This window comes from Oreochromis aureus, linkage group 8 (assembly GCF_013358895.1).
Source record: "Oreochromis aureus strain Israel breed Guangdong linkage group 8, ZZ_aureus, whole genome shotgun sequence".
In the NCBI taxonomy this organism is placed as follows: Eukaryota; Metazoa; Chordata; class Actinopteri; order Cichliformes; family Cichlidae; genus Oreochromis; species Oreochromis aureus.
The window spans coordinates 11,142,126-11,157,767 of NC_052949.1; the positions used below are offsets into that span (position 1 = coordinate 11,142,126).

The window sequence follows — 15,642 nt, forward strand, 5'->3', positions numbered from 1 at the left end:
GCTCAAACAGCAAAGATAACCGACAATTTCTTCCTCTTTTTTTTTTTTTTTAAATCATAGCCATGATTATTTATGTATACCAAGCGTTCAGACAATCTGCAAGCAACATCACTCATTTACTTTTCAATTTGACATTCCGGTCTGGAAAATGTGAGTTTCATTGCGGTGACTGGGTGCAAGGGAGGACTAAGAGATGTGGTGCGGCGTGAAAGGAGGAAAATTAATGTCCTCGAAATGAAAGTGAATCAATATGGTTGCCCAAGGATGTGAAAAAGGTGGAATGGGAGCTGGGGCGGCGGGGAGGGTGTTGAAATAGAGTTGGAGCGAGATTAATGGTCGTTTAAAAAGGAACAGTATTCATCAGCAGTCGGCTTCAGGTGCAGAATAGCGTCAGTGTGTGTGAGTGAGAATGGAAGCCAACTCTGCAGCAGGTTTACATTTTCTCTTTAATTTTCTAACTTCCTCTCATGACTCAATAAATGGCCGCCCAACCACAATACTGATTACTTTGTATTTCACTGCAAATGAGCCTCAGTCTCTTGTTTTCATTAAAACTCTACTCACCTTCACATAAACACACACAGGTGGCGAACCAACAGCACCACCTGCAGGTTTTTCAGCGACACATCACTGACGTCGAATAGCTTTAATCGCCCAATTTCACAAGTAAATACACATTGTTACCGAAGAAAATATTTTATTACGTTTAAAAATATTCAGTTTCAGCCATCACGTGTACAAAATAATACCTCTGAGCTGTTACAAAACTGCCTCACAACCCTACAGGCTGCAAAGGGGGTGAATGCTCCCAAATAAATAATAAAAAGTGAGAGAAATTCAGCAGGATGAGGAGTCACACCATCGTGGATACATTCGCACAAGCACAGGCATAATACACGTGTGTCTGACTATCACTTGCACTTGTATGTGAGCTGTTTGCGGTTATAATGGATCCACGCTGGAGCGGCAACAAGCCCGGTCAAGTAGCCGAACAAAGAGCCAAAACTGCAGGAAACAGGCCAGACCTACAAAAACAGAAGTAGTAGAAAAGTGAGCATGATTGTTCACTAAAAGCCTGACACTGGTCCGATACATCAAAGAGAAGCTGAACTCCCTGTCAATTTGAGTTACACCCCAATTACCTCTGCATTTTCCTTCAGTCATTTTACACAGAATTCCCTGTGCAATTATAACTTTAATGTGTTCCATTTTCCATTAAAAAAAACAATCTAATTCATTATTCATTGGCTGATTATTCTGTCCAGTGCTTAAAAAAAAAAATCATCGTGATGGAGAATTTGGAAGTTAACAACTTAAATCAGCTACAAAAAAAAAAAAAAAAAAAAAAATGTGTAATTTACACCAGCTTTTTCACTCTGACAGCTACCACACCGGCTTCATGCAGGTTAGTGCCCAGTATCATCCTCTGGCACACTTGTGTTATATATCACCATAGCAACCTATCATTTCATTCCTGCTTTTGAAAGACAATCTTTACTTCTGTCACTACAGAGCATCAGCCTGATGTTGCTGCTATTAATACATGTGTATTCCAATTTTTTTACTGTTGTTTTCTCTTCCTTTTTTCCCTTCTACAACACTTTTGCTACTCACCAACTAACAAAGCAGATAAGTACCCATTTAAGGTCACTTTAAAGGTATTTTTAATGGAATAATGAAAACACAAGGACATCCACCTCCTCCATTCATCAAAATGAAACCAGTAATTTACAAGTCCATGCAGTTAAGAGGCCTTTGTGAATCCAGCAGTCATTTGAGAAAACCTCAGAAAAATCTAAGAGAGGCTTCGCGGGTAATATGGTTTAAATGGTCGTGTTAGTTCCCTGTCTTAAGAGCAAAAACTCCACTGTGGATAGAGAACATTTCTACATACAGTGGATTAGAGATTTAGTCAGACTCTCTCTTCCAAAGCAAGAAATATTCATTTTATTTGCAAAAAAATTTAAAATTGATATTTGATTCTCCGTGCTTTAGTGGTTAACAAATGAAACCAGGGATGGAAAAGATCCCTGGTTTCAGACCAGAAGACACAAACCCAGCCTCGGGGTCACAAGCTCAGATAAATGTGAAGGTTGTGTCAGGAAGGGCATCTGGCACAAAATCTGTGCCAAATTAAACACGTAGATCCATCTGCTGCGTCGACACTTGGGGAAAGAAAAAGTACTGAATGTACCTTCATTGCCAGCTAATTTGCTTACAAAGTGCCACAGCCAGACTACTGACTGAGCCAGTTCTTGGGTTATTTTTATCTAAATGAAATGAATGTGTGTAGAGGAAATATCAGGAACCCGTTTATTAAACTGTAGCATGTAATTTAATGAAAAAGGAGCCTAAACATAAAAAAGTCACATGCTACATGTCATATTGAATTGATATGGGTGCTGACTGAGGCGTCCAAGCAATGATGTCTGATTATGGCAAAATGGCAAAATGCCTTGACTCCTTTCTCTTAGTGCCTCTTCTTTGTTTCCTACAATTATATCTCTGGTTGGAGAGACAAGAACACACAAACTGACAAAGGAATTCGTTATTGATTAGTTAGACCAGTGAGATATAAAATACTCTTCGGAGTATCTTTCATAAAAGTTTTAAAAGTACACAAACGTGCCTTTGCTATAAAATCGAAAGAGGTTGTTCAAGCAGTGTTCAAGAACTACACGTCCATCAGAAGGCGATGTCAGCACAACTTTGAATTGCTGAAGAATTTTTGAACCAGGTTTAAACGTGGACTGTAAGCCGATCCATTACTCAAAGTCAAAATGTTTGCTGGGTTAGGTCACAGATTGTATAAGACCTAATGTGAGGATACAAATCCAAGAGTATACGCTTTGTCCATGCATAGAATTACCTGCCAGGGCCTATCCCAGTCCAGAGGTATGGGGAATGCTCCGACCCAGGCTCCAACAAGTGTGCAGGCCACAGTGATCTGCAGACAGGTGTCCCACACAGACATAGCTCTGGAGCCAGAGACAAAGAAAAAGCAAGAACAGTTACTATCTTCAACACAGAGTCATGTGAAAAGCCAGGAGGAAAAAAAAAGAAGGAAAATGATTTCAGCCTTACCCGTGGCGACTGAAGACTCGTATCCAGGCCTGGACGTTGGGGCCGAGGACACAGAGACACCTCAGCGTGGTTAACGAAGTCAGCAGCACAGCAAGGGAGAATGTTTCTAAGGCAGATCTGTAAGAAATGATAGGTTCACGGTATCAACGACAACTACAATAAGAGCGTTATTGACAGTTTTGTTTTTTGTTTTAAAAAAAAAGCACATAAAAAAGCAAGCAGAGACAAAGTAAAACACTTTAGATTAGATTAGATGAAACTTTATTAATCCCTCGGGTGGGTTCCTCTGGGAAATTCAGTTCACTTGACTTTTTATAAGTGACAGAATCATTTCAGGGTTTGAAGATTTCTGTAGTTGCCTGCTGTTTTCATTCTTTTATGTGTGATCCTTCCATGGATCCTTAGTTTATTGTGTATTACTGTGGCGATCTCTGCTCTCTGCGTCTCTCTTTATCAACCTCTGTTAAACACATACATGTAAACACGAGCCAAAACAACAACTCACTCGATCAGTGGAGCTCCGTATAAGACAACAACAGTGTGGAAGAACAGGCACGACAGGAAGAAGTACAGGCAGGAGCGAAGCAACCTCGACAGCTGCAGAAAAAAAACAGCGAGAAAACAGTCAAACCTTTAAGATCCAGATATAAAAAGATCACTTCCTGGGAAAAAAAAGATCTTGGTTTGATGAACATGCAAGAGTCAAGTACTCACATTAATTTATATACAAATAAGTCAAGATGTTTTTCTTTTTTTGGAAAGGCAACTTTAATTTTACTTGCCATACCCTGGCCTGATTACTGCCAGACGTGTTGAATTAAAATATCACTTGAACAGAGTCTGTCTGACAAAGTGGAGTAGTCTAAGAGCAACACATTACACCACAATCCACAAACCACACACAAAGACTGGGCAAAAATGGCATCCATGGACGAGATCCAAGGACAAAACCACTGCTGACCAAATTTAAAACAAAGGCTTGTCTCATATTTGCCAAACAGCATCTTATTGATCCCCTTAGAATTTTGGGAAAATATTCTGTGGACTAGCAAGACAAAATCTGAATGGGGCAATTAGTGTTTCACATAGGGCCAGGTCGGTTTGGATCGCTTTTCCCCCTTAACAAATGAAACCATCTTTTAAAAACTGCATTGATTGTACTTTAAAAAAAAAAATTAAACAGCCCATGTGGCACTGCACACACCACTCCATCATTATTAAAGTGTTATCAGCACCTTGTATCCCAGCGTGTGCTTCTTGGCGGGCGGTGTGATCCCGAGCAGCCAGAACACGGCCACGCTGACCGCGGTGACCGCAGCGGACACCGAGTAGAGCCACAGCAGGTGTGCGCCGTACACCGAGAAGCCCGGTACGAGCACAGCAGGTAGCACCGTCGCCATGAACACCGAAGCGGCGATTATAGCGTGAGTGGACGCCATGGCTCTGATTTCATGGTCCCACATTGTGAAGGCTGTAGCGAACTACAACAGGACGCCGACAAATTGAACACAAAACACTTTAAACCTCAACGTAACGCTGGATTTGTAGCACAGGTAGCATCCATAGATGAATCGCTTGACCTTGTTTCCGTAAACATGGAACCATGCTCACTTCCGCTTTCACTTCAAAATAAAAGTACAATACTTACTCCTTGTAGATGAGGCAAGACAAAGTTCAATAAAAGTACGTTATAGTTTTAACAACTTTAAATATATTACAGACAGCCATGCATTTAGTATACATTTGTTGCTGCCACAGTGAAACGAAAAAGCTTTCATCCAAGACCATGGTGCTACATATAACAGTAAATCAACACAGGACTAATTAAAGTGCAAGTGTGCAAAAATGGCAAAAAAACAGTGCGACACCAGATAGAGCAGAACCATACAGACACAAGATGGTGCAATAATGACATTGTGTTTTACAAAAAGACTTTAGCATTGTGCAATAAGTACTTGAGGTAATGGAATGTATAAAGGTGTGTGGGTGTGACAGTCTTGTCTCTGAGTATTCAGGAGTCTGACAGCTTGGAGGAAGAAACTGTTTTGTAGTCTGGCACTGAGGGCGTGAGTGCTTCGGTATGTCTTACCAGAAAGCAGGAGGGTGAAGAGTGTGTGTGAGGGGTGTGTGGGGTCCTCCACAATGCTGGTGGGTTTGTGGATGCAGTTGATTCAATAAGTGTCTGTGTTGGAGGGAAGACAGGCTCCAGTGATCTTCTCAGCTGTTCTCACTTTACGCTGTATGGTCTTGCGATCTAACACGGTGCAGTTTCCATACCAGACAGTCATGCAGCTGCTCAGGATGCTCTTGATACTCCCTCTGTAGTAGGTGGTGAGAATGGTTGGTGGGAGATGGACTTTTCTCATCTTTCACATGTGAGACCTGGGCCAAAGCAATCGGTCCAGTGTAATTCAATCCAAAGTGACAAAGTAGTCATTGAGACTTTTGTGTTTTTATATTTGTGTAGAACATTTTCTAATCCATTTTCAGATCTCTCAGCTGCTCCCTTTATGGGTCTGTGGATCATCTGCCTCCATCTCATCCTACCACTACCCTGCTCATCTGTCACACCAACCCTCTCCACCCTGTCCTCCTTTACTACATCCATAAACCATCGTTCATTTTATTATTATTGTGGATTTTGTTTTAAGCCCCTTTTACCACAGATTTTTTTTGTTGAAAACAAATTGTATGTTTGTGGTATACTTGTTTGAACATAATCCTTTATTTAATCAGTTTCCCTATTTAATCAGAACATGTGAACACTGTCACATGTAGCTAGATGTGAACCACTATTTATCAGTGAGGGCCATTCTTTTTCTACTTTCACTGCTATAACGTTATTCTGACGGGAAATAGAAAAATGAGATTCTTCAGTGTTCTTTAAACTATCTCTGCCTGACTGCTATAGTCGCCTACTGTTTGTAAGCTTTAAACGTTTTTTATTATTATTTATTGGATTTAATTATTTCACACGTATTTCATACGTTATATTTCACACGTTATATTCACACGTGTGAAATAATGCAGCTGCAAACTTTTAATTTTTAAAGAAAACTTACAGGTTTTCCTCCACTTTACACTTTACAGGGGAAACTGCAACCAATCACAGAACGGGTTACTTGGACCCTCGCCGAAGCGCAGTAAAGCTAACCAATGGCATCTGAGATTTGAAATCTAGGCTTTAACCAATCAATCGCTTGCGAGCTGCAAGGAAACGGAAGTAACGACCGGAAGTTTACATTAACAGAGAAAGCTAAACGCAGCTAACGCTTCTGCTTCTATTTTAACAAACAAAGAAGGACAATGGTTTGTGAAAAGTGTAGGTATCTCGCCATTCTCCTATCACTTAATTTATTTTAGATCTTCAATTCTAATGTCTTTTTTCCCGTTAAGAGAAGCTCGATGATCCTTAGAAAGCTGGCTAACGCTATGTGATGCTAACTGTTGTTATTACTGTCCTCACTGTTGTTTTGGTTCAGGAAAACATACCTTCACCTTCTAGGCTTATTTCCTTTAAATCCACTGCGTTGCTTTTGTTACATATGCTGCGTTGCTTTTTATCTCCAGGTGAGAAGAAGCTCGGTAAGGTCATCACTCCTGACACCTGGAAGGATGGAGCCCGGAATACAACAGGTGAACAGAGTAAAATCTGGATTTCTTTCAGTTCAATGGCATAATGTCACCAGTGTGCAAGGGCTGCTGGAAGTTTTGGAAGATTAAATAGAAAGATCACAATTAAAAACAACAGAAAAGATACAGATAATACAACGGGGGGGGGGGATTAAGCTTTTAAACCAAAACCTGAAATAGCGTTCAGTTAGTGTGTGATTTCTCTTGGCTTTATGTACATTCTTAGGAGCATTGACTTAAAATATTAAAAATAAATCATTATATACTAAGTGACTCAAGGAAAGTAGTTTAAATACGTTCATGAACATGAAGTTGGGGCTTTTAATGATTTCTTTAACCTTGTTGCTTTTATAGGGTGGAATAATAGTACAGCACATATCTTGAATGACTTAAAACAAACAAAAGAAAAATAAGAATATGGTTTGTGGCATAGTTCTGGCTCCTTATTTGATTCCATCCACCTTATGCAGTCTACCAGTATCACTGGCAGCATTATGCTACCACCAGTCCTTTGCAGTATAAAAGTCACTTCAAATGAACGATGGTGTTCGAAAAGTTTCTAGTTCATGACCAATCTTGTGCCTTGGTGATTCCTCGTTTCCGTCCTCATTCAAACCTTGGCAAAGTGGTAGCACATGTAAGTAGTTTGTATTTACCTACAGTTGTTTGAACTGACGATTTTGGAGTCCACAGTTGTTTAAAATTGCTCCAAGAAAAGTACCTAATTTTGTAAATCTACAGTTCTGCTTTTTAGATCTTCACCGAGTTCTTTTGACTTTCCTATTGTTCTGAGTATTGATGACTCCAATGAGTGTTGTAAAACAAATTATTTTTGTGTTAGCAAAGCGAAACTACCAGTTGTAGTCAATCATGATCACTGAGGAGGAGTTAAGAAGTTTTGGCCTTGTCAGGTTAAAATACATTGTAGAACATTCAGCAACATTTAATGAAAAACTTATGATAGTGTGTGTATATTTTTGATCCTGTATGTATACTTTTGACCCTGTGTGGATTATAGAAAATCCAAACCTGTGCACCCAGTTCTTGTTTTTTTGTTTGTTTGTTTTTTTAAAGTCATTCAAGATGTGTTCTGTACAATTATTCCCTTGGAAAAGGAACAGTTGAAAGAAATAATTTAAAGTCCAAAATTACTATTACTATTATTCACAATGTACATACATGTACTTTGGAGATGACCTGATATCCAATTTTCTTTTCTTTTCTTTTCTTTTCTTTAAAACCAGTGATAGTAACTCAAGAATATAAGCCTACAATCATCTCTGACTTGCATATCTAAAGGGCTTTTATCTGCAGTTTATGGAGGGCATGGAGTACAACATAACATACCAGCAGACCAAATCACAAACATTCATACAAGATTGTCGAACAAACAAGGCATTTATTTACAATCAATTTACAATAATAAAGTAAACAGAAAAAAAACTACTTATTTTTATTGCTAAAAAAGAAAAGAAGCACCAAGTTACATGTCAAAGCACAAATACAAAGCCTACGCTCCCTGCCTGGCCACAAAAGCTTCTGCTAACATACAGACAAGTTTAACCAAACACAACAGAACAGAGCAGGTCCCACAGGTTTGCCACAGTTCAACTCCCAAAATCACTATAAGTAATCCTGAATCAACATGCATCTCTTAGCTTGGTGACTAAATGCAAAGGGGCACTTGCTGCTGGAGCTAATTACATGGATTTTATAAACAAGCATAATCCCATACGGCTCTGGCAGTCAGGTGTGGGAGAACTGCAACAAAGACAGGCGAGAGCAGCTGTCTTTCATGAAGTGGCCAAACAATCGGAGGGCATAGCAGACATATAAAGAACTGCACTGATGTATCATGAGATTAGCAAGTAAACTTTTTTAAATGGTTGAATATGTTTTAAACATTTATACATGTTATAATGTGACTCTATGAACTTTAAAAGTTCTCATTTTAGTCCAATTTTTAGAATTTAACTCTTAAAGTAAACTTCAACTAAATTCTTACCACTAGATGACACTCTTTAACCATTAATTGTTTATATAAGTGCTGCTGAAGTGAGAAACAAGGAAATACCGGGTTTGCCCTGAGATTAGTGTGGTACAGTGGTTAGCACTGTCACCACACTACAAGAAGGTTCTGGGTTCAAACTTCTTCTGGGAGTTGATGTGTCTTCCACAGTATGATAACATGCTTGTTAGGTTGACTATAAATCAGTTGTAGATGTGGATTTGAGAGTGAAAAGTTGTCTCTCTGTGTTGGCTGTGTTTGCTGTACCGTGTCTCTCACGCTATGACAGTTGGATAAGTGGTTAGGAAAACACTGCTAGATGGCCTGAGATCTGCAGCTATGATGTGCTAATCACACAGAGCAAATGTGTTGTTATTGTAAGGTGAACTCCACTGAGCCTAAGCACTGAGGACTTGATGAAGGCTATAACTATAAGGCTATAACTTTTAATGTAAAGCTACTCTCAAGAAAGCATCTTATTAGCATCCATTACTAGTAATTACAGAAAAAAACATGAAAGGAAAGAATAAAGATTTTTACCCACTTAGCTGATATCAATCATTGCTCTATGAGAACGGTTAACTGAGATCCAGTGCTTCCTGGCTTGTATAACCTTTCTCTTCATATTGGAAGTGGGAAATAAACTCCCCAAACAGCTATCTAAACAGTATCTGAGAGTGGATCACAGTACATTAATCAATCACTGTCCCTGTTGCATGGGCTAAACAACTTTTTTTGGCCAAACACCGTGCTGTATAAGTAAAATTAGACAGTTAGCACATGGCTGACATTACCAATAACCTCGCTCATCTTTCCTGTGCAAAAGCACAGAAGCACAAAGAAAAATGTCAGTTCTGCATAATTTATTCCTTTACTACAATCCTGCAATCCTGTAAAAAATTAAGGAATTAAGAGGGTAGGTAGCATTCAGGGACTGATAATCAAATCCATTTAGTTTTGGTTTGATCATCAACAAGTGTGAGCATCTCTATAAAAGCATAGGTTTTAGCAGTTTGCCTGTCTGGAGCATTCAGGTGTATTTTAACATGATGCCAAGGAAGAAAGACGTCAGCAATGACCTTAGAGAAGCATTTGTTGCTGTTCATCAGTCTGTTTATGGTTTGATCATTCTACAGTGATTAAAAATTATTATAAAGTGGAAAACATTCAATCTTCCCAGGAATGAATGTGCCTGCAAATTCACACAAGACCAGAAGAAAGCCTCTTTTCTCTAACACAAACATGGCAGCACAGCTTAGGTTTGCCAAGTTGCATCTGAACAAACCAAAAGACTTCTGGAGCAAGGTCCTTTGCATAGAAGAGATCAGAATAGCCATAAAGGGTCTGGGTGCCGTTTGCCTCTCTGGGGGCGAGGGTACCTGGACCCGGGGTATAGAGTATGTTTGGGGAGTATGATTGTGTGTACATGTCCATGTATGTCTATCCCTACGTTGGGTGAGTGCTGAGTGTTTGTATATGTGTGCATGAGGGTGGGAAAGCATGTTTGTGTCTGTGTTTGCCTGTTTGTCTGTGTCTATATGTCAGGTCGGGTCTTAGACTCCACCTCCTGGGAACTCCCAGGCCCTCCAAAGTGTGGAGGCTATCTCCCTCACCACACTCCCTGCCGGTAACTGATGCCCTCAGGGGTTGGTGCGTTGGTGGTTCTTGGTGTCCGGGGCTGGGCGCTCAGGTATGCACCAGCTCACTCCCGGTGGCTACTTGGCGGGGCCTGGTGCCTGTCGCTCGGTCAGGCCTCTTCCGGGGCAAAGGGGCCTCGGCCTCGGCCTCGGGCCTGCAACTGGGTTCACTCTGGCACAGCTGGCTGCCGGCAGAGCCTGCGGGCACGCTGGTGCAGCCCCCTCTGGCTTCTGCTCCGTGGCTACTGGGTGACCCCTCGTCTGGGGATCTCCTCAGCCCTTCCCAGGAGGGTGGCACGGATGCCCCTCCGGTGGTCCTCCTTGGGCTCTCGCACTCTGGGGCCTCTGGATGTCTGGAGCCTGGATCTCCTCCATGCCTGCTTCATGCCCTGGGGGACGGGGCTATGGCCCTCCACACCCTCTAGCAGACCGTTACATGGGGAAACCTTTTGTATACAAGCGCGCTGATCCACACAGGTGTGCACACGGGTGTTCACTGTTCGTAGACATAAACTACACCTTTCTTAGCTGCTACTTCAAAGCACATTGTGCGCTGTCTGTCCTAAGGCGTGCTGCACAACAACTTTCAATATTTAGTATTTACTGCTGTTCACACTTAGCTAGATTAACGTGATGGTGTTGTGTTTAGTATGTTGCTTTGTTTTTTGTTTTTTTTGCTTGTTTTCTCTTCTTTTTCTCTCAACAGGTGATCCAGGAGATTTTTTTTTTCTCTTTGTCTTTGTAAGTGCCCTTTCTCACTGTCCCTTTTCCCTTCTGTTTTTCTTTTCCTTCCTCTCTTTCTTTCTCCCTTTCCTATCCCCCAGTCATGTCTGTCCCATCTGTAACAACTGAAAATAAAGTAAATAATAACAACAAAGTTTGATCAAATGGACCAATACGGCAATGCCATGATGATCCATTTGGCAAAATAAATCCATTTGGTATCCTTGTTGGTCTTCAGACAACAATTCTGACGGCTAAAGAACCAAATGGGACAGACAAAAAAAAAAAAGAAAAAGAAAAAGAATAGCCATAATGCATAACACTGTGCATGGAGAAAACCAAACACAACATATCAGCACAAACACGATGGGGAAGGAGTGATGATCTGGGGTTGTTTTGCAGCCACAGGGCCTGGTCACCTTGCAGTCATTGAGTTGATCATAGACTTATCTGTGAGGCCCTCTGTCCAACAGCTAAAATCTGGCTGATGCAACAGGACAATGATCCCAAGTGCAGCAGTGAATCTACAGCTGAATGTCTGAAAAGTAAAACAATCAAGGTTTTGCAATGGCCCAGTCAAAGTCCAGACCTCTACCTAATGGGAATGTCACTATGCATAAACGCATGCCTGAATCATGTTGTTTTTACACACCATTTATGCATTTTTGCTTAGTTTTTGTTCAAGGAAACAATCACACGGTGTAAGATGTGTTGTTGTTCATCTAATGTTGTGTTTGAAGTTTTTATTGATGTCCTGATCTGAAAAAGCTTAGAACTGACAGAAGGGGCACTTTCTTTTCACAAGTGTAGGCTGAGTGGTGATACAGGACCACCGGCCTGCACAGAAGCTTTGTGGTTTTAATGTGATGTTACTTTAATGATGATGCTTAATTGGATCCTTTCTGCTTTTTCCAATCAGAGAGTGGTGGGCGCAAACTAAATGAGAATAAGATGTTGACTTCTAAGAAAGCCAGGTGAGCGCCATCAGGGTCTCTATTTTCACATACAAGAGCTACATACTTTCTTGCATGAAAATCACAATTTTAACTTGCTTATTCATTACAGCCATGCCACTAACATGGCTAATCAACTTTACTGCATCTGTAGTTATGCGTCTATAATTCTTTCCCATCACAGGTTCGACCCTTACAGCAAGTCCGGCTTTGCTATCTGCAGGATCTGCAAGAGCTCAGTTCATCAGGCTGGATCACACTACTGCCAGGGCTGTGCATACAAGAAAGGTACAAAGTCGCACTGCTTATCATGCAGGAATCCTACTGCGGGTCCAAAACTTTGATTGTTGGGATGCATTTATTGCTTTCAGCAGATTCTAACAAAACTGCCTCTCTGCATGATACACAGATCAATACACAGATCTTCTTTGTAAACATTATACTTGTAGTCCTGCTTTTCTTCACAGCTTTAAGCTGTGAAAACCATTAAGCAACTCAGATTAGGATGTGGCAAAAGCTGGGAATGTTAGAGGACTCTGACCTGCCGGTGGGCTTTTCCCCCTCTTTAATCTATTTTATATCTACTAAAGGTCTTAGACTAGATCTTTGTTGTTGAGTCAGTCAGATCCATGAACTGTCCCTCTTCCGTAGTGCTGAAGTCAGCATTTGCCATTACACTGAGTGGTCTAAGATTTTATCTTTCAAGAAGATTAGTTAAAGGTAGCATGGCTGACAGTGCTAGCTGTTTACAGTAGATAATACAAAAGACATAACGTCTCAAAAGGTATAGATATGTCGATCTTCATGTTACTTACATGGTCCTGTGTGGCTACAGGTTATCAGGCCAGATAAAGAAGCAAGGAGCAAATATAATAACAAATACAAAGGATGAGTAGGGCAAAGTACAGTGGATGACAGCCTCATTCCCACGTGGTTCGGCAAATACGAATTCAACAACAGGGTTACAAAAGAACAGCCTGCTTGAGGCTTGGATGTTTTTGGAAACTTTAACATGAAAGTGAGGTCAAATCAGCTATGTATTCTTATAATGCATGGTTATTTAACTAAGAAGTTAGTTGGGCCAGATTTTCAAACCGAGGAATTTATCTGGGTCAGATATTTTTTTGCAGCCAGTAAGCAGCAGATCATGATCAGTTTCAAACCTACACAACTGTATTGAAAAACAAGTAATTTTTTATTCCTTTTTCCCCTGTAAATCTGGTGACCTCTCACAAATGCACACCAAAAGGTCCATTTAAAAAAAAAAAGGGAGCTATAACTAAACTATTTTTTTGCACATTTGAAATAATAAAAAAAACCATTTTGATAATTCCCTTTCAAATTAAAATAAATATTTTACTGACCACTCACTTTTCCTGCCATGGATAGAGCCCTATCCATCACAAGTATACAGACACGCTTCATATCCAGACCATTTTCCTCAAAAAGAGCTGAAATCTTCTCAAACATTATTTCGCCAGCTGTGTGGCCCTCTAACGGTAGTAAGCCGAGCAATTTTGCATCCAAAAAACGGACATATATGCCCAACTGTGCATTATCAGTTCTGTCTGTGAACCCATCTCCTGCTATAGACATTACATCAGTTTTCTTCAGGTCATCTAACAGCATTTCAAACTTGTCTGACGCCAGAACTTCAACTCTACGAATATTTGAACTGTCTGACAGGGGTACGTTTTTAATAGCAGATGTCACACTTTAATTTTTTCGTCACTTATCACCGCATCCACCACGGCCAGCATGCAGTATTTCACTGTTTCAGAATCTGTGAAAGACCTTTTCTTCTTTTCCAAGAAGCAAACACAAAGGGAAGCTGCTGCAGCTCTCTCTTGGGCTGTACAGGACCCTCACCATGGTAGTACAACTCCGGTTGTAAGATTATTAAACTCGCAATTAAACTGTACTTTTGCAGCCCTCTCATGAGATTGCTCTGGAAAGTTTGTGTAGAAAGTCTGGTGTTTGTCATTGTGGTGCCTTCGTAAGTACCGCAACACACTCACTGCAAATTAAACACATAGGTTTGGCATTTGGATTTGGCGGTAAAATGAATAAGTATTTGTCAGGCCAGGCAGGGTTAAACCGACGGTTTTCATTGTCAATTTTACGCTTGTGGACTGAGAAAGACATGCTGTTGTCGCATCAGATATTACGATGATAGTTTAATATGTTTACATCACGGTGCATTGTGGGTTAAACATTGCTAGGCTACTACGAGTGTTGCATTCACAGTCTACACTACGCTGTAGGAATTTTTAATTTTTCCTATTTTTTTTAAATTAATTAATTAATTAATTTTTTGCGTTTTCTCTGTGTTTCCGCCAGGACGTACAGGCAGGGCCACTCGCACGTTGCTTCTGGGCCGCATGTGGCCCGCGGGCCGCCATTTGAATAGGCTCATTATAATGCCTTGGAGAAGTTGTGCTTTTGACCTTCTGTTTTGACTATCGGTCATTTCATCAGATGCCTCACATTTTCCTGGGGAAAAAACTTTAAGGAAATATGCACTTCTTCATCAGAATTATGCAAAATTTTAGGTCTCTACTGTCATTTCTTATTTGCCTGCCCTTTGTGCTTTTTCTGTCATTGAACAGGGAAAATGAGAGAAAAACATGCTTTCAGCAGGACAGTAAGAACTCCCTGGAGAAACAATAATGTCCCCAGATTTTCCACCAGATTGTTTTTGGAGTCTGGAACCCTGAGCTGGGGCATATTGCAGATAAAAGGACCTCTGGTCTTCCTCAGGAATTGATGTGATCAAAAAGCACAGTTACAGGAGAGTTAATATTTAACTTACACTCATTAGTTTGATAGACAGAGCTGATGCTGCTGTTTTCTGTTCACAGTTCAGTTCTGCTGCCCCAAAGAAGCCAAAAAACTCTGATAAAATAATGATGCTTGCTTACACCATTTTTGCGTTGTTCTTTTCTCTCTCTGTTGTGTCCAGGAATCTGTGCAATGTGTGGAAAGAAGGTTTTGGACACCAAGAACTACAAACAGACATCTGTGTAACTGCATGCTGATCAGAGAGAGGCTCCACACGTGAAAAACGGACCGAAAAAAAGATGGCTTTGTTTGCTGGAGCTGTTACAGTGGCCATGCGCAGGCCATCTCTAAATACACCACCTGTTATCGCCTGTTTCTGCGGTCAACACTCTCAGACCTTTCCTGTATTTTAAATTCAGTCGTTTCCTTTTCAAAATGTTAATTTCTGTATGTAATTTATGGCGTGCTGCTTTTGTTATGTGAAATAAAGCTTCCACTATGAGGACATCTGACCGGGTCGTTTTGTCTCCTTGCCTTCAGACATACAGAGTTTAAATTTAGCCTGTGACGCACATTTGTCTCATATGCCTGAAATAATCAGTTTATTCTGACATAATCATATTTGGAAACGGTCAGGTGTGACCCCTCTGCCACCCCCCCATCCCCTCAATTGCTTTCAGAAAAAGAGGTTAGAGTTCACAAGCTCCTCAGTTGATATTTAAAGGGCTCGCTCTCCCCCAGGCCTTCAGCAACATGTGCGCACTTTTTTTAACGTGTCCTTATTGATTTATACTGCCGGTCAAAAAGATACAAACGGCCTTAG

At 40.6% G+C, this 15,642-nt stretch overlaps 2 protein-coding genes across 2 annotated transcripts; one reads left to right on the forward strand and one right to left on the reverse strand.

Annotated features, from left to right (window-relative positions):
* Positions 1 to 680: 680 nt before the first annotated feature.
* On the reverse strand, positions 681 to 4,703 carry pigf (phosphatidylinositol glycan anchor biosynthesis, class F). Its single transcript, XM_031750692.2, has 5 exons — positions 4,320 to 4,703; positions 3,590 to 3,681; positions 3,085 to 3,201; positions 2,870 to 2,978; positions 681 to 1,025 (listed from the first exon to the last, which is right to left on the reverse strand). The coding sequence occupies exons 1-5, from the start codon at positions 4,545 to 4,547 to the stop codon at positions 912 to 914; spliced, it is 660 nt and encodes a 219-aa protein (XP_031606552.1). The 5' UTR covers positions 4,548 to 4,703; the 3' UTR covers positions 681 to 911.
* A 1,569-nt stretch (positions 4,704 to 6,272) lies between these two features.
* Positions 6,273 to 15,331, forward strand: cript (cysteine-rich PDZ-binding protein). The gene is made up of 5 exons (XM_031750730.2): positions 6,273 to 6,406; positions 6,655 to 6,720; positions 12,005 to 12,059; positions 12,223 to 12,326; positions 15,001 to 15,331. Exons 1-5 carry the CDS (start codon positions 6,391 to 6,393, stop codon positions 15,063 to 15,065), a joined length of 306 nt encoding a protein of 101 aa, XP_031606590.1. The 5' UTR covers positions 6,273 to 6,390; the 3' UTR covers positions 15,066 to 15,331.
* The last annotated feature ends 311 nt before the right edge of the window (positions 15,332 to 15,642 follow it).